General features: G+C 39.2%; 1 protein-coding gene across 1 annotated transcript in view; it reads left to right on the top strand.

Annotated features, from left to right (window-relative positions):
- Nucleotides 1–18,070, top strand: part of KIF4A (kinesin family member 4A) — a 122,435-nt gene that overhangs the window by 47,328 nt on the left and 57,037 nt on the right. The window contains exons 9-12 of the mRNA XM_047092524.1: nt 5,186–5,247; nt 12,412–12,544; nt 14,485–14,543; nt 14,652–14,757. Coding sequence (XP_046948480.1) covers nt 5,186–5,247; nt 12,412–12,544; nt 14,485–14,543; nt 14,652–14,757 — 360 coding nt within the window. The remainder of the gene's footprint in view (nt 1–5,185; nt 5,248–12,411; nt 12,545–14,484; nt 14,544–14,651; nt 14,758–18,070) is intronic.

Genomic DNA, 18,070 nt, shown 5'->3' with positions numbered 1-18,070 from the left:
AAGGGTACAAATTAGAAAGAAAATAACCCAAGGAGGTAGAATGTCTAGAGCTTGCTTGGTAACAAATTTGATGTGGAAGGGTCAGTAAGTAGGGAGAATCAAGGTTGTTCTCAAGTTTCTTGCTTGGACAACTGATTAAAATGGTAGTACCAATCATTGAGTCAGGGAATACAGGAGGAAACACAGGGTAAAGTGAGAAAATTTTTTTAAAAATTAATAAAATTAACTATTTGTAATCACAGTGAAAAACATGGGTGAATCTCATAAAAATAATGTTGTGTGAAAGAACCCAGACACACAGTGGAAATGATGGAATTCAGTTTGGGGCATTTTGAATTCGAAGAACTTGGGGGACATGTAAGTAGAGTTTTTCAAACGTAGCTGGCCTTTGGGTTTAATGTAGAGAGGTCTGAACTGAAGATGCAGATTTAAGAGCCATTAGCATTTAGATGGAATCTGAAATTATTATAGAATGGATGAGACCAAATGGCACATTCAAGGTACTCACTAAATATTTGCTGAATGAGTAAATGGCCACAAAGAGAAGAAAGCCAAAGACAGAACACTGGGGGAACAGCAGTTTTTAAGGAATGGGGAAAAGAGGGAAGACAAAAAAGAGAGACTAAGACGGAGCCAACAAGTAGGAAGAAAAACAGTCATATCATGGAAGACAAGGGAAGAAAGTTTCAAGGACCATCAAAAGTACAAAGTTATTTTTTTAAAAGTACAAATTTATAAAGAAGTGTAGAGCAAAGTAAATACTGAAAAGTGTCCATTGGTTTTTTTAATCAACAAGGAGATTATTGGTGACTTCAGTAAGAAGAGGTTCAGATTGTTGTGGGATCGACAGTGAATGCTAGATAAGGAAGTGGAGGAAGTTGGTAGGCTCTTCTTTCAAGAAGGCAAAATGAAAGAAGGCAATAGCTAGGTAGTCAAGGGTCAAAGGATATAGGTCTGTTTGTTTTTAAAAATATGGAAGAAGCAGGGCACCTGGGTGGCTCAGGCGGTTAAGCATCTGACTTTGGCTCAGGTCATGGTCTTGCAGTTCGTGGGTTCAAGCCCCGTGTCAGGCTCTGTGCTGACAGCTCAGAGCCTGGAGCCTGCTTTGGATTCTGTGTCTCCCTCTCTCTCTTCCCCTCCGCTATTCATTCATTCTCTCTCTCTCTCAAAAATAAACATTAAAAAAATTGTTTTTAAACATGAAAGAGGCTCAGGACGCACGTGGGTGGCTCAGTCAGTTGAGCATCTGACTCTTGTTCTCCGCTCAGGTCATGATCTCATGGTTTGTGGGATCGAGCCCTGCATTAGGCTTTGTGCTGAACTTGGAGCCTGCTTGGGATATATTCTCTCTCTCTCTCTCTCTCTCTCTCTCTCTCTCAAAATAAATAAAATAAACATTTTTTAAAAAATGGAAGAGACTTGAGCAAGTGAAAGAACCAGTTGGGAGAGACTGAAACTGAGAATAGGGACTAGTTGCTAAAAGGCCATCTCTAAGTAGTTGAGATCCTGAGCACAAATAAAGAGGGATTTGCTTTTGACCATGGAGGGGATACCTGCCACCAAGACTAGAAGAAACAAAGTCAGAATAGGAAGAATACAGTGATAATAATTTAGAGGGAAAAGAAGGAAAATTGAGGGATTTTCAGCCTGATGACCTTTAACTTCTCAGTGTAGTTGGAAGCAAGGTCATCTTCTAAGAGCAAGCAACCAGATAATAGGGTAGAGGGACTGAAGAGATCACAGAGGCTTGAAATCATGGAAATGGAAGAGGTAGCTGACTAGGAGCATGCATTTGTGGTGGTATCAATATAACTGGTTGTGTAACAGCTCAGTAGCTCTGGTAGAGGAGATGAGAAGGTGAGTAGTTGGATCAACCCAGGCTTGCAGGGGTCAAGTTTTCTTACCTTCCAGGGTACTCTTTATACTGGGAATCTAGTATTTCCCAACTGTGTAGTGTTCACTCCATCTCTGGCCTTCCTCCTTGGTGATAATAGCTACTATTCAGTTAGTCTGAAGCTTCCCTTCCCTTCTCTTCCCCTATCTCCTTTCCTCCCAGGGGTCACTGTACAAAATACAAGTAATTTACCTGTTAACAGTATCATCTCAATTATAAAATACCATACTCAGTTCTGTCCCTCCATTTTCTTTCATGTGTATTTCTATTGCCAAAAATGCTCTTCTTCCTAGTCATTCATTTGTTCATTCATTCCAACAATAAATATGTATTGTACACTATTATGTGCCAGGTATTGTGTTGGGATACATTGTTGAGCAAAGGAGACACAGTCTCTGCCTTCATGAAACTTACTGCCTGGTGGGAGAGACAAACACCAAACACGTATTCATACCAACATATCATTATAAAATGAGATAGTGTGCTATGTAGGGTAGTATGACCGTATGGAACAGGGTCTTCTGTTATACATCTAAGCTGAGAAGGCTTCCCTGAGGTAGCAATGTGTGAGCTGAGATCTCAGGGATTGAGTAGGAAAAGAAGGAAAGAAAACAAGGAAGAGGCATCCAGGGAGAAGAAAAACCATATGTAACAAAGTGTAGTGGTTAAGAGCATTGACACTGGAGTCAGACTGCCCACATTCAAATTCTAGCTTTATAACTCACTGGCTATGTACCTTGGGCAAGTTCTCTGTGCCTCAGTTTTCCTATCTATAAAATGGGAATAATTATACCTGCTTCATAGGGTTTTTGTGAGGGTTAGATGAATTAATACATGGAAAGTGCTTAGAACAGTGCCAGGCATATACCAAGTCTGAAAGGGTCCTGATTTAGGAAGTCATATAGTGCCCTTGAAGAACTGACAGACTGCCAGTGTGGCTAAAGTGGAGGGAGCCAGGAAAGAGTATTCCAGTATGAGACTAAAGAAGAAGCAGAGACCTCATCAAGACCTCATGGACTGTGTTAAAAATGATCTTAAGTCATGTGGTACTATTCATAATTTATGTTTTTAAAAGATGAGCTGGCTGCTGTGTGGAAATGGATTATAGTGGAGCAAGAGTGGATTCATGGAGACCACTTTAAGAAGTTACTACAGTGTGGGTTGCCTGGGTGGCTCAGTTTTTTAAGCGTCCAGCTCTTGGTTTCGTCTCAGATCATGATCTCACAGTTTCATGAGTTCGAGCCCTGTGTCTGGCTCTGTGCTGGCAGCGCAAAGCCTGCTTGAGATTCTCTCTCCCTCTCCTCTCTCTGCCCCTCCCCTGCACACGTGGTCTCTCTCTCAAAATAAACAAACTCTAAAAATTTTTTTAAAAAGAAGTTACTACAGTGGTCCAAGAGAGAGCTAAATAGTGGCTTAGACTTAGGGTTATGGTGACAGTGATGGAAAGAAATGACCAGTGGCTTAGATAAGGGCATGAGGGTTCGACAGCCAAATTTCTGGCATGTGAAGCTGCATGTTCACTGACCTTGAGTGCGCTAGAAAAGGACCAGGTTTGGGGATAGCAGACAACTAAGTGGAAATATTAATTAAGTACATAGTTGAATATAAAGCTCTAAATTAAAAAAGACTTGTGTTTGAGATAAATTTGGGAGTCCCCTGTTCATAGATGGTAATTGAAACCATAGTCAGAGATGAGACTTTAAGGAGAAAGTATAAAGCAAGAAGACTGATAATGAGTTTTGAGGATTTATCATCTAAAGGACACTTGGTGTGAAGATTAGCCAAGAAAGAGCCTTAGAAGATCAGTTAGAAGAATAGAAGGAAAAGCAGGAAAGTATGGTATCTGGTAAGCCAACTGCTACCAAACAGTCAAGTAAAATGAAGACTGAAAAATGCCCATAGGATATAGTGACCTGCAGATCATTGGTGACCTTGGCAAGAGTTTTGTGAGTGGAATGCTGTAGGCAGAAATCACATTTGAATAGGTTGAGCAGGTGAGAGAGGTGAACAAAAGGAAATGGAGGCAACAGGTATAGACGATGCTCTCAAACTTTGTGAAGGAGAGAAATAGGACAAAAGATAGGAAGTGGGATTGAGAAGGGTGCTTTTGTTTTGTTTTAAGATTGGAGAGACTTGAACATGTTTTAATCTTGATAGAAAGGATCCTGTAGAAAGGGAGACGTGGAAGATACAGAAGAGAGAGGGGATAACAGTGTGATTCATCAGGAGGCAAGAAGAGTTTGGGATCCAAATCACAAGCAAGGAGATTGGTCGTAAGAGGTGGCACAGCTCCTCTTTCATCGTAGGAGGGAATGAGAGAGGATGAATGTGCATGCACTCTGGTTTAAGAACCAGCCCCAAGAAGCCTCCTTTTGACTGTTCCGGAATTTTATTAATTTGCTTCTTCTCAGAGCCCTAAAGTACTTAACTGTATTTTATGAATTCACATCTTCTGTCTTCTTTGTCTCTTACTATTTCAGGCCATAGGCTTGTCTTTGTCAACTAGATTATAAACTTGAGAATAAAACACAGGAGTTTATTCTCGTATCCTCCTCATATTACCTGGCCTAGAGCTGAGTTTGACTTTAAAAAAAATAGATACTCAAGGGGCACTTCAGTGGCTTAGTCGGTTAAGTGTCCGACTTGGGCTCAGGTCATGATCTCGCAGTTTGTGGGTTCAAGCCCCACATCAGGCTCTGTGCTGACAGTTCAGAGCCTGGAGCCTGCTTTGGATTCTGTGTCTATCTGTCTCTCTCTCTATCCCTCCCTCACTTTTTCTCTCTCTCTGTGTTTCAAAAATAAATAAACTTAAAATTTTTTTTAATGATTATTTTTGAGAGAGACAGAGTATGAGCGGGGGGAGGGGCAGAGAGAGAGAGGGAGACACAGAATCCAAAGTAGGCTGTGCTGTCAGCACAGAGCCCCACACGGGTCTTGAACCCACGAACTGTGAGATCATGACCTTAGCTGAAGTCAGATGCTTAACCAACTGAGTCACCCAGGTGCCCCAACTTAGAAAAATGTTTTAAAAATAGACATTTGGTAAAAGTCATTAAGATGCTTAGGTAAAAGGAACAACTCAAGTTCTAAGTACTAGCTATTCATATAGTGCTGTTTGGACTTTTGTCACTGAATCGTCAACCTTGATGATTTCTGTAAGGCCTAAACATGCCTTAGATTTCATAGGCACTGAGTAGAATTACTCTATGGCTAATTGTAGTAATTTAGCTGACAAAGGATAAGTAGCTTTTGACTGGTGATTAGCTTACTATTTTTCTTTGCTTTTCCCAGGTACAACAGCTACAGGTCTTGTTGCTACAAGCCCATGGAGGTACCCTGCCCGGATCTATAAAGTAAGAGCCATAGATTAATTTTATTTTTTTAAATTTTTTTAATGTTTATTTATTTTTGAGAGCAGAGAGACACAGAGCATGAGTGGGGGAGGGACAGATAGAGAAGGAGGCATAGAATCTGAAGCAGGCCCCAGACTCTGAGCTGTCAGCACAGAGCCTGGCGTGGGGCTTGAACTCACAGACCATGAAATCATGAATCAAAGTCAGATGCTTAACCAACTGAGACGCCCAGGTGTCCCCCCCCCCCTGCTTTTTTTTAAATTTTTTTAAAAGAGTCGTAGATAAATTTTAAATGTATATTCTAACAGAGGCCATTTCTTCTGATGGTTGTTTTACCCTGATAGACTAAAGTTTCTGGTAGCATTTGGCATCAAGGTAGGGATCTTGCCAAACGTTCTAGTTAGCTTTGAGGCAGCCTGATGTGATGAGTTCTAGCCTCAGAAACTTATTAATTGGAATTTTACTGTGGCTATTTATTCTCCCCCATTTATGTATTTGATTACTTATTTATATCCATATAGAATCATAGGTATTTATTTTATTCTATGGGCTAACATCCAATGCTATCGTTATTTGTTTTATTGCTCAGATTGTTCCTGTTTTGTCCAATAGGCTCTCCTTCAGGGTGATTTTATGTTCTTCAATACACCCTCTAGTTTGTTTTTTTTTCCACCCTCCAGTTTTTAAGCATTTCTACAGAATGTTCCACACCCATCTTGTATTTTCCTCTCCCCAGTTCTAGAATCAACCATATCTCAAAAGAGCCCTGATTTTTTTATTGGAAAATAGTGTTTAGAAACCCAATCTGGGTGCTGGGTGTGCTTGTTGTTACTGGGGTGTCACTGTTTCTAGGCCCTCTCAGCTGGTAGAGAGGAAATATCTGTATGTCTAGTAATGCACACATATACTCATATCTACATTTTTATATCTGTCTTTCTATATATTAATAGCCAGATTTTATACCAAATACCTCTGATTCCAGTCCAACACTACAGGGTTCATTTTAGCCTTCTTCCTCCTCCTATTTATAACTCCTTTTTCCAACAGTAAGACACCAACTCTTATTATCTACAATCTATTTACTTATTTGTTCAATTCCAGTATATACATACAGTAGTTTCAAAATTGCTAGCCCATACCCCTGTGAGAAACACTTTTATGAACTGGATTACAGCATTTCCGTACAGTTCTTTTTGTCTTTAGGCTTAGAGTATCCAGGCAAGATACTGTTTCCCACAGTTACTGTTTGTATTCCATTTTGGGTTTCCCCTACGTCTTGGTTGGTTTTAATTGTTAGTTTATATTTCAGGTATGCAAAGGGTATATGAAATATTATCATGCTCTAAGAGTCAGAGTTATATAAAGAAGAAATACTCAGAGCAGAGCAATGCAAATCAAAACCACAGTGAAATATCACCATACACCCATTAGGATGGCTAGTAGTAAAAATACTGAATAACAAACGTTGGCAAGCATGTGGAAAAAATTAGAATCTTTGTACACTGTTGGAAGGATTGTAAAATGGTATAACTGCCATGGAAAACAGTATGGAGGCTCCTCAAAAAGTTAAAAATAAGCATAGCACATGATCCAGCAACCCCACTTCTGGGTAATATATCCAAAAGAATTGAAAGCAGGGTCTTAGAGATTTGCGCACCCATGTTCATAGCAGCACTATTCCCAATAGCCAGGAAGTGGAAGAAACACAAATGTCCCATCAGTGGATGAATGGATAACAAATGTGGCATATACATATAATGGAATATTATTCAGCCTTAAAAAGGATGGAAATCCTATTACATGTTACAGCATGAATGAAACTTGAGGACATTATACTAAGTGAAATAAGCCAATCACAAAAAGACAGATATTGTATGATTCCACTTATATGAGATACTTAGTCAAATTCATAGAAACAGAAAGTAGAATGGTAGTGACTCGGGACTGGGGGTGGGGAGGGGCAAAAGGGGAGTTGTTTAATGGGCAGAGGATTTCAGTTTTACAAGATAAAAAGGTTCTGGAGATCTGTTTCACAACAATGTAAATATACTTTAAACCACTCAACTGTACACTTAACAGTGGTTAAGACAATAAGTTTTTACCACAATTAAAAAAAAGAAAAAGAAAAATCCACAACAGAACTAGAAGAAAACATAGGCAAAGGTCTATGCGCTTTATAGATAAAGGTGAAAAACAGTGTAGAAATAAAAGCAATGCCAAAAAACTGTAAAAGAATAGACTGAGGGGGTGGTGGGAACAGAGAGTTGTTTAATGACTATAGAGTTTCAGTTTTGCAAGATGAGAAAGTTCTGGAGAGCCATTGCACAATAATGTGATTATACTTTACTGAACTGTACACTTAAAAAATGGTTATGATGGTAAATTTTGTTAATGTGTTTCTTACCACAATATATTTTGTGAAATGTCATTCCCTCTTCATCCCTGCTACCCTATTCCCATTGCACCCTTATTTCTACCACTATTCTCCCTCCTCCATATTGAACCAATGTCTTTAGTTTCTGGTCTAGCTTTCCTATATTTCTCCTCTACAAATGAGCATATACCTATTTATTTTTTTCATATCCTCTTATATGAATGGTAATATGCCATAGATGGTCTTTGTGGCTTTGCTCTTTTCAGTATTGCCTGTAAATCATTTCTTATCAGTTCATAAAAGCCTTTCTCATTCTTTTATACAGCTGCATGTTTCTCTTATTGTACATACTAATTCATCCTCTTTCCTATGTATGGACACTTAGGTTTGTTTCCAGTATCTTGTGATTACAAACATACTGCAGCAAATAACCTTGTGTTATTCAGTTCTCATATTATTAGTGACTTATCTTCAGGGTAGATTTCTAGAAGTGGGATTGCCGAGACAAAAGGTAAGTGCATGTGTGATTTTGTTAGATGTTGCCATATTCCCCTCCAAAAGAGTTACGCCAGTATGCATTCCCAGTGGCAGGGTGTGACAAGGCTTGTTTCCCCATATCCTCACCAGCAGAATGTGTTGTCGTACTTCTCAATTTTTTGCCAATCCAATAGGTGAGAAATACTATCTCAGTATCTCATTTTAATTTTTATTTCTTTATCAGTGGATCTCAGCTTTTTTTCATGTTTCAGGCCCACTTTTATCTCTTTTTCTAGTGAATTGTCTATTCATATGTCTCATTTTCTATCAGATTTTTTTGATCCTTTGGCCCTTTTTGAAAAAATGTGGTAAAAGATACATAAAATAAAATTCACGACTTTAACCATTTTTAAGTATACAGTTCAGTGGAATTCAGTGCATTCACAATCTTATACAACCATCACCACCATCTTGCACAACTGAAACTCTGTACCTGTTAAACAATAACACCCCAATTTCCCCTCTCCCCTCAGTCCTGGCAATCACCATTCTACTTTCATTTAATTATCTGAAGCACCTAGAATGAGTGAAATCATACAATATTTGTCCTTTTTTGATTGTATTTTTTCACTTAGCATAATATCTTCAAGTTTCATCCATGTTGTAGCATGTGTCAGAATTTCCTTTCTTTTAAAGGCTGAAAAATGTCCTATTGTGTATGTATACCACATGCTGTGTATCCGTTTATCCTTCGTTGTACACAGGTTGCTTCCACCTTTTGGCTGTTGTGAATATGCTGCCATGAATGCTTTAAGACCCTGATTTCAATTCTTTTTGGGTGTAGACCCAGAAGCTAAATAGCTGGATCATATAGTAACTCTTTTCTTTGATTTTTTAAATTAGACTGCCATACTATTTTACATAGTGGCTATACCGTTTTGAATTCCTACCAGCAGTGCACGAGTGTTCCAGTTTCTTCACATCCTTGTCAAACACTTGCTATTTTCCACTATAAAAAAAAAAAAAAACTTTTCCTAAAGTTTATTTATTTTGAGAGAGACAGAGAGAGGGTACAAGTTGGGGAGGGGCAGAGGAGGGGGGTACAGATGATCCGAAGCAAGCTCTTTGCTGACAACAGATAGCCTGATGTGGGACTCAAACCCACAAACCGCAAGATCATGACCTGAGCCTAAGTCAGATGCTTATCCGACTGAGGCACCCAGGCGCCCCTCAACTTTTTGGCTATTATGAATTATGCTGTTATGAACATTTACCTGCAAGTTTTTGTACAGACATTATTGGGTAGCTATCTAGAAGTAGGATTGCTGGGTCATATGTTTAACTTTTTAAGAAACTGCCAAACTTTTCCAAAGTGGGTATGATGTTTATATTCTCATGCTTCTGGATTTTGATTCATAATTAGAATGCCTTTCCCTATAGCAGGGTTAAAGAGGAATTTGTGTTCTTCTAGTACCTATGTTGATTATATTTTTTGCATTTTGTATTTTCATTTGGAGTTTATTCTTATGTATGTGTGAGCTTATTTTCTTTTAATATCCTTATTTTCCATAACTCTTAATCATTTTTTTCTTATTATAAAATTGATATGTTGCTTCTTGTAGGACATTTAAAATGAAAAATATAAAGAATAAATCTTAAAACTGCCATAATTTTATCACCCAGAGATTACCACCCTTTATAATTTTCCATCTTTGGGTAATATAATCTTGGTTTCCTGATAATATTTTAAGAATGTTGAGTAAAGAAACAAAGGAAAGTGGGGTTCCCTTAAAGGGTCTCTTAAAGACCTATTCTAGTTTAACCAGTTTAGAAGCAATTGACCCATCTTCCTTTCCTTTCGGTTTAGCATAGACCTGTTCTATGTAAGACAAGTTTAATGAACACAAGGCTAATAAAAACTATTCCACACTTCCAACCACCTAGAATATATTACAGGATATAGTCTCAGCTACACAAGTAATAGAATAGATTCTAAGAAACAGTTGATGAATCAAATAGTGAACTCACCTGTTCAGTGTTCTACAGAAAAATAAAGATGCTACTTCTTTTCTCAAAAATGTATGTGTATATTTTAAGAAACATTTCATAAAAGATCTCACAAAATGTACAGTTCATATACATGAAATGTTTTTTGCTTTTTGTCCTAGGATTATATTCTTTTCTTATTGAATGTGTATCATGGAAGCTTTTGCATTGATTTTCTGTGTTTGTCAATTTGCACATGCTTGGCTAACTTGAATTCCTAGCATAGGCAATTAAATAGCCTGTGAAAGAGGAAACATTGGTGTTCCATTGTATTTTCACCCATTTAAAGAAATCTTGGAAATTTTTAGGAGGGCAAAACTATGGAGTTAAAAGTATCATTACTTTGGAGTTTGTCAATTTACATGAATGAAACATGGAAGTTTTCAGCTTAATAACTATAAGGAAATATCAGAGCAATCTAAAATGACACTAAATTTACCAACAGTTTTTATTTATTTGTTTGTTTGTTTGTTTATATTTTAGAGAGAGCACATGAGTGGGGGAGAGGGACAGAGAGATAGAATCCCAAGTAGGCTCCACGCTCAGCACAGAACCCGATGTAGGGCTCAATCCCACGACCCTGGGATCATGACCTGAGCCAAAATCAAGAGTCAGACACTCAACCAACTGAGCCACCCAGGCACCCCCATTTATTTTTTCATTTTTTATTTTTTTTTAAGTAGGTTTCATGCTCAGCGTGGAGCCCAGAATGGGGCTTGAACTCACAACCCTGAGATTAAGACCTGAGCTGAGATCAAGAGTCAGACATTAAAAAAAAAAAAAGAAAAGAATCAGACGTTTAACTGAGCCACCCAGGCGCCCCGATAGTTTATTTTTATAATCAACATTTTAATTGAACATTCTTTCATAAGAGTCTTAGTAAATTCTCCAGTAGTATAACACAAGACCTTATGGTTTGGCCTTGCTATTAACCTTTTGATGAAAAGCATGCTAAAATTTTCTGTGAGAATTCCTTGAGGTCTTAAGCTGGGTGAGAGGGCATCTATTTCCGAAATCCTTTTCGATCCTTTATTGAGATTGAGAACAGATGTTCCCTGTCCTTTTTTTTTTTGCCTCTTTATTATAGCCTTGACAACTATTCATTTTTCCCCTCAGTCTCCTTCAGATTCAAATCTTCATATTTCTTCTGATCTTTTTTCACCAGTCCTATTTTCCAGTCTTTTAAACAATTAATCCCAGTAGATTACCAAAAACACAAAAACAAAAACTGTACCTCTCGTTGGTCTTTTCCATTAGTCTGGAAATGATATCAAGTAATCTGTATAAGTCCCAAAGGTTCTTATCTATATGTATTCCTTCAAACTATTTTGTTCCCTCCCACCCACGCCTATTTGATATGGACACAATTGTCACTACCCACTCTAAGCAATTTAAAATTGATAGACAAATGAACAAGAGGTTTTGAGTAAGGCAGGCATTTAGAAGGGAACACTTATTTATGGAGGGTTGTGAAATGTGCTCTCAGTGGCTGCTGGTCATTATATCAACTTTCTGACTTCCTAAATGCTATTTCCCTAAACTTCAGTAAATAAGCAGTTGACTTTTCTTGGGGTTAAATTTCACCCTGAGCTGTGTCACTTCTACCTCCCCCATACCTCTTCCTTCCCTGCTTCCCTAACCTTTAATGAGGGAATGAGGGTGGGAAGAAGAAAGAGAACACCTATCTTAGCTGCAGTTAGCCTTTACTTCTTAACTACATGGCACAAATAGATCTTAAACCAAGAGCCAAGGGTAAAGGTTAGTCATTTCTGTTGCAACCATGTCTGGTTCTGAATTATTACCGTCCCACAAATCATTAATTCAACATATTTCAGGCATATGTTTCTTTTTTTTTTTTTTCAACGTTTATTTATTTTTGGGACAGAGAGAGACAGAGCATGAACGGGGGAGGGGCAGAGAGAGAGGGAGACACAGAATCGGAAACAGGCTCCAGGCTCCGAGCCATCAGCCCAGAGCCTGATGCGGGGCTCGAACTCACGGACCGCGAGATCGTGACCTGGCTGAAGTCGGACGCTTAACCGACTGCGCCACCCAGGCGCCCCTCAGGCATATGTTTCTTATTCATTCAATATACTGCCTGACTGGAAGGGTAGATTGGAATGGACACACTTTTTTCCCAGATTTTTGGGGGTTAATTTTAAACCAGTCCCCCACACCTAAAAGGCCTGTGGGGTATATTTTTATCTACCTTTGATATAGGTGTTATCAACAGGTATTTTTCTAATATGTTACTTTCTTTGTTTTAGTGTGAAACCATCAGAAAATCTACAGTCCCTGATGGAGAAGAATCAGTCCCTGGCAGAGGAAAATGAAAAATTAAGTCGTGGTCTAAGCGAGGCAGCTGGTCAGACAGCCCAGATGTTGGAGAGGATCATTTTGGTGAGGACCCAAGACTAAGCTACTAGCAATCTGGACATTTACTAGCTTTAGTTTCTGAAATGTTTAACATGCTTCTCATTATGAGAGACAAGTTATCTGGAAATAAATGGATTAATTTTACTATGTCCCCCATGGAGCCCCTCTTAAGCCCTCTACATACATGGGCTTATGATGAAACATACAGAAAAGTTAAAAGAATTGTATGGTGAGCACCTGTATATCCATCACAAAGAATCCACATGAATCGTATTTTAAAGTACATTTGTTCTAAAATGCCAGAGAGGAAAGAACCAGGACCTCCTGTCACCTTAAGTCCTACTTAATCTTTATCCGTAATACCAAGTAACTGTCCCCTCAGTAAGATTTTAGTTCTTCTCTATCTCCCTTCCTCTAATGTCATCACATTTCATACTCTGTCCTAACAGCTGCCGTGGTGAGATAGAACAGCTGGGAAATTAATGTTAATTCTTTTTTTTTTTAATTTTTTTTCAACGTTTATTTATTTTTGGGACAGAGAGAGACAGAGCATGAACGGGCGAGGGGCAGAGAGAGAGGGAGACACAGAATCGGAAACAGGCTCCAGGCTCTGAGCCATCAGCCCAGAGCCCGACGCGGGGCTCGAACTCACAGACCGCAAGATCGTGACCTGGCTGAAGTCGGACACTTAACCGACTGCGCCACCCAGGCGCCCGATGTTAATTCTTTTACATATGACTCATTTCTAAATAGTGGATCGCTATGTAACTGATTACACCAATTCTGTATGCTACTACCTGTCTGATAGTAACCTGGATCAGTGCATGCTGCCTCTATAGCTAATGTTTTTCTGCTAGTCTAAGTACAACTCAATCTTTAATAGCACAATGATTGTCAAAAGCGAAAATGAGTTTCCACCAAAATGTACTTGAACATCTGTAATTTATGCACCTTCATGCATCAGTGTGCTCTCTAGTCAAGGAAGTGTAAGCTGCTTAAAGATTCTTTAAAGGGGGCCAAACCCTATATCCATTGTTTACTACTAGGGAAAGGGTGAAAATGGGAGCTAGAGGATTTTTATATACAGTTTTCTGTCACCAGTGCTGTATTCTGTGCCTTGGGAGTAACTCTAGAGGCTGTGTCTCACACATATGTGAATGTGGCTGACATAACAGACAGTACCTGTTACTCTAGCCACATACCCATTTGAACTTTATAAGGCTGTCATAATGGCTTCAAGAAAGCTTCTTATTTGATGTGCTGTTGGAATGTCATAACAAGCACATTTTTGTCCTGTATAACCTGCCCTTCCCAAATCTGTCACAGCACCTAGCACGTTACAGATACTGTGATTAAAATAAAATGGAAAATATCAATCACCCTTCCCAAATTGTAGCTCCCTCGGCCATTTCTTCTCTGCCACCGTTCTTGTGCCTCACCCTTTTTCTTGCTTTCTCCTACTAAAACTAGCCTACCATATCAGATAGTGTAACTTGGGAAAAAAAGCTCAGCTCATATTCAGTGTGAGACCCTTTTATGTTTTAAATGCCCTTATGCTGGGGCTAGGAAACAGTATAGTGTAGGAGGCATTTTAAAGTAAGTGGGTTTTTTGCAAACAGGGAATAACATGCCAGGAAGTATTGCTTTTTCCCCCAATTGCAAAGTTCTGTATGGAATTAAGGCTTCACACTCCACACCATAGTCTGAGCTTCATGGCAAGCATAAGACCCAGCTGCTTAGATGCTGTTTTTAGTAGCTCATGTTGACTGAAGGGCTAATTTCCATGACTCTGTTAAAAAAAAATACATTTCTCACTAAATTACCAAAGCCCACTAAATCCTCTTATTATAGCAAAGGAGCCAACCTTTCTACCTAGGTTTTGATCCATTGGAGTAGGAGAGAGGGCATAATTAGGTGAGGCTGTTAGGCGTTGCCACTGATGATCTCCTGGGTCTCTGTTGCAGACAGAACAAGCGAATGAAAAAATGAATGCCAAGCTAGAGGAACTGAGGCAGCATGCAGCGTAAGTTTCATACCAAATGTTTCCTATACCACCTTAGTATATATGATCACCGACGTTCTGGTCTTTGCAGTATGATTAACCTTCGGGTTCCTTTGTTTGAACTTTCAGCTGCAAAGTGGATCTTCAAAAGCTAGTGGAAGCTTTGGAAGACCGGGAATTAAAAGAAAATGTAGAGACAATTCGTAACCTGCAGCAAGTGATTACCCAGCTATCGGTAAGCCAAGTAGGGGCAGTGTAGATAGACATATTGCTTTCATTTGTTTCTCTTGATGCATATAAACATATCTAACTTGTGCCTTTGGCCAAAACAACTAGATTGTGAGCTGTTTGAGGAAAGAGGTCATGGATCATTGCATATGATCTGAATATTGAATTTGTTAAGTCAAAACACTCCTAGGTTACATATGCAATGGCACATCAGTATTTCAGTACTGTAATCCAATACTGGAAACAGCAGCACAGCAGTGCAAAATTGCCTGGTAAAACAGGCAGCAGGCATTGATTTGCTGTCCTTTCAGTGCAGGCTAACTTAATAAGAGGCCTTGTACCTCTTACCTTGATCTTAAGTAAGCTGGGTTCTAACAGATAGCTTAGAGCAACCAGGGAATACCATAGTTCTTTTTTATAACCAGTAATAAATTCATTTGAATGATCGTTCTGTAAGTCCCCATTTTTATTTATTTTTAGAACTGTTACAGTAGTTGTGGGTGGGCTTGGGCTGCAGGTATTTGTTGTTTTTGCCGGAAGAAAAATTCTTACAATCCCACCACCCTAAAAACCTCTTTTATTTTTGGTGTTCCTTCTCTATCTTAGCCCTTAGGCATATATACGTTTCTTTTTTTAACTGAAGTCATGTTAAGGGGCCGTGGTTGATTAAGGGGTTATGGTAGGTTTTGTTCCATCTATACCCTCTTATTCATCATTCTGAAGCTGTGACATGTCTGTAAATGACTGGTGGTAATTTCTAGCTCTTGGGCAGAGGCTTTAACTTCACCACAACAGTGGTAAAATCTCAGGTCTTGCCCAGTGTTTTCTAGAGTTTTCAAAAGGGTATCACAAAATCATCTACACCTATGTTTTACTCTTAAAGAGTCCGTTTAAAAATATCCTACAGTATTGTGGGAGGAAGGGTTAGGATGAGTTCCAATAAGTTAAGTGAGTAAATTCCCAAAAGACTTGAGAGCAGTGTTTTAGAACAAGTAGTGCTATACAAAACTGCCACGAGCAGTCCAACAGAACAGTTCATTTATCCAACAAACAGGCCACAGCAGTTGAGAACCTGGGCCCCAGAGCCAGACACACCCTAGTTTGAAGCCAATTCTGCCACTCAGTAGCTGTATAACCTTGCTAAGTACTGTATTAATATCAAAAGAAAATAATTTAAGTGACTCAAAAAGGACGTTAAAAGCCGATACACTCAGGGAACACCTGAACTCCAGGTAACTCCTTGAGTGGAAGCAGAATTGGAGTTTTATAAGGTGAGAAGGGAGGGGTGTGTGTCCTTGTGGTTTGGCTCATGTAGGAGTTTTGTTGTTAATTGCTGTGAAACTTTTGGTTTGAGGCTGTTCCAGTTTTCATGCCTGTGGCTTAAATTGAGAACATTGGTGCAATCCATCCTACTAGCTCTCCAGTTGTTTTCAAGAGTCGTTCTTGCAACCCTTGTAGTTTGTTCGCTGGTTAAGGTTCATAAGTGGGAGAGATGGCAAAGAAGGGGGAAGGAGGCAAGGAAAATTAGGAACCCTCTCTCTATGTTTTAATCCTCTTACATTACCAATATGAGCAAAAGGCACTGACAACACAAAAGAAGGGGTGATTAACTGCCCAGAAAATTCAGGAAGTCAGTACAGAAGACAATGGGCCCTAAAAAAGGAATAGAAGTTTGCCACACAGACAATGGGGAAAATACAGTCTATACAGAGAAAAAGGTACATGTCAAAGCAAAAATGGTTGAAAGTTCAGTATGTGATAAGGACCTCGCTGTGGCTGAATTATAAAGTGCATGCCAGAGAATGGCTATCACAAGGTTAAATTTCACCATCTATAATTGCACTTAAATGTAGCTGAAACATCTGATGTATGAAAACCTTGTGTGAGCTGCCTCAGAATTAAGATAATCTAGGCTGCAGAACCATACTGGAACCGAAGCTTATATGATTACAAAAGAGTGATCCAGGACACCGTTGTTCATGGCCACCACAGCAATCTTAGAGGATTTCACACCATCTCATTTCTGGGGCTTTGGGTCACATGGGAAAGATGAAGGAAACCCATGGAAACAAGTTAATAACGTTAGAGAAGGCATATCTGCGGTGAGGATCTGGTGATATGACTGGTGACTGCTGTGCCTGTAGAGGAAATTGCTAGTGGTGGCTGACTCGGAGGAACTCTGTAGAATCTCTGTGTCTGCCACTGAAAGTCACTTGGCACATGCAGCCAGAAGGTACTAAAGATTGCCATGAGCTGATAAAGTCCCTGGCTTCCCTCCACTGTCACAGTTAGGCAGAGTAAACCCTTTTGCCCAAGGGCTCCTGCTGGACTCTTGAATCAGAGGTTTCCATGTCTATTGTTTCGAGACCCTCCCAGCTAGGTATTTTTTGGAAATACACAACAATGTATCCTGTGGTTTTTATTAAGACTCACTACAGTGAAAGCAAAATGTTTCAGATGTAAGTGCTTGTGCCCTTCATTCTGGATTAAAATTATTTTTATTTTAAGTGACAGGTGAACACCCCTTTTTCAGTTATGAAGGCAGCCATTGTTCCTAAATATTCCTCCTGGGGCTTTAAGCACTAAAGTGTACCATTTCTTCCTTAAAAATACAATTCAAACAAACCTCCTTGCTGCAGTCACCTGTGAGGAAATTCATGCAGTCCTTTCAGTTCCCACAAAATCAAATTTTGTTGTTTTTATCCCCTCCTCTAAGACCAGTTCCATAAAAACCATTTTGCATGCCTGGTAATGGGATTGCCTACAGCCTACAAGCCCAAACTTCCTATTGAAGGGCATTGCTGGTTAATGTAGCTCAACGTACCCTAGCCTTGTCCCCCTGACCGCCACCTTCAGCAAATCACGTATTTTTACCTTACAAGAGGTTCTCCATCGTAGCCTGAGAATGAGAGCTAAAGAGGCTTTTAGGTTGAAATAAATCCCATCATTATATATTTATATTCAGGATTATGAAGGCAGAATCCTACCAAGTTCATGTAGAACATGTCACCAAAGCTTAACCTTTGGCATTATAAAATTGTATTGGGCCAAAAGCCAAAAGGTAAACCACAGTAATATGTCTTATTCAAAGATTAACCCATCTACTTCAATCCTGACCCCCTGGAAGGTAGTAGAAAATGTCTCCAAAAGCCAGCGTTACAGGCTTTACTCATCTAGGATAGGTCTGTAAGTAGTCCATTTACTGAAACTTAAAACATGGAAGGGAAGAAAGGGTAACCATCAACCTATAATATATCGAAGTGCTCTGTTTTTCAAGAAGGATTTCATATGCCTGGTCCTTGGAGAATCACCAGTATTCT

Source organism: Lynx rufus, unplaced genomic scaffold, assembly GCF_022079265.1.
Source record: "Lynx rufus isolate CCGP_SWC_20201006 ecotype Redwood Valley unplaced genomic scaffold, mLynRuf1.p SCAF_30, whole genome shotgun sequence".
NCBI classification, from domain to species: domain Eukaryota; kingdom Metazoa; phylum Chordata; class Mammalia; order Carnivora; family Felidae; genus Lynx; species Lynx rufus.
This window is presented reverse-complemented; position numbering and strand designations above follow the sequence as displayed.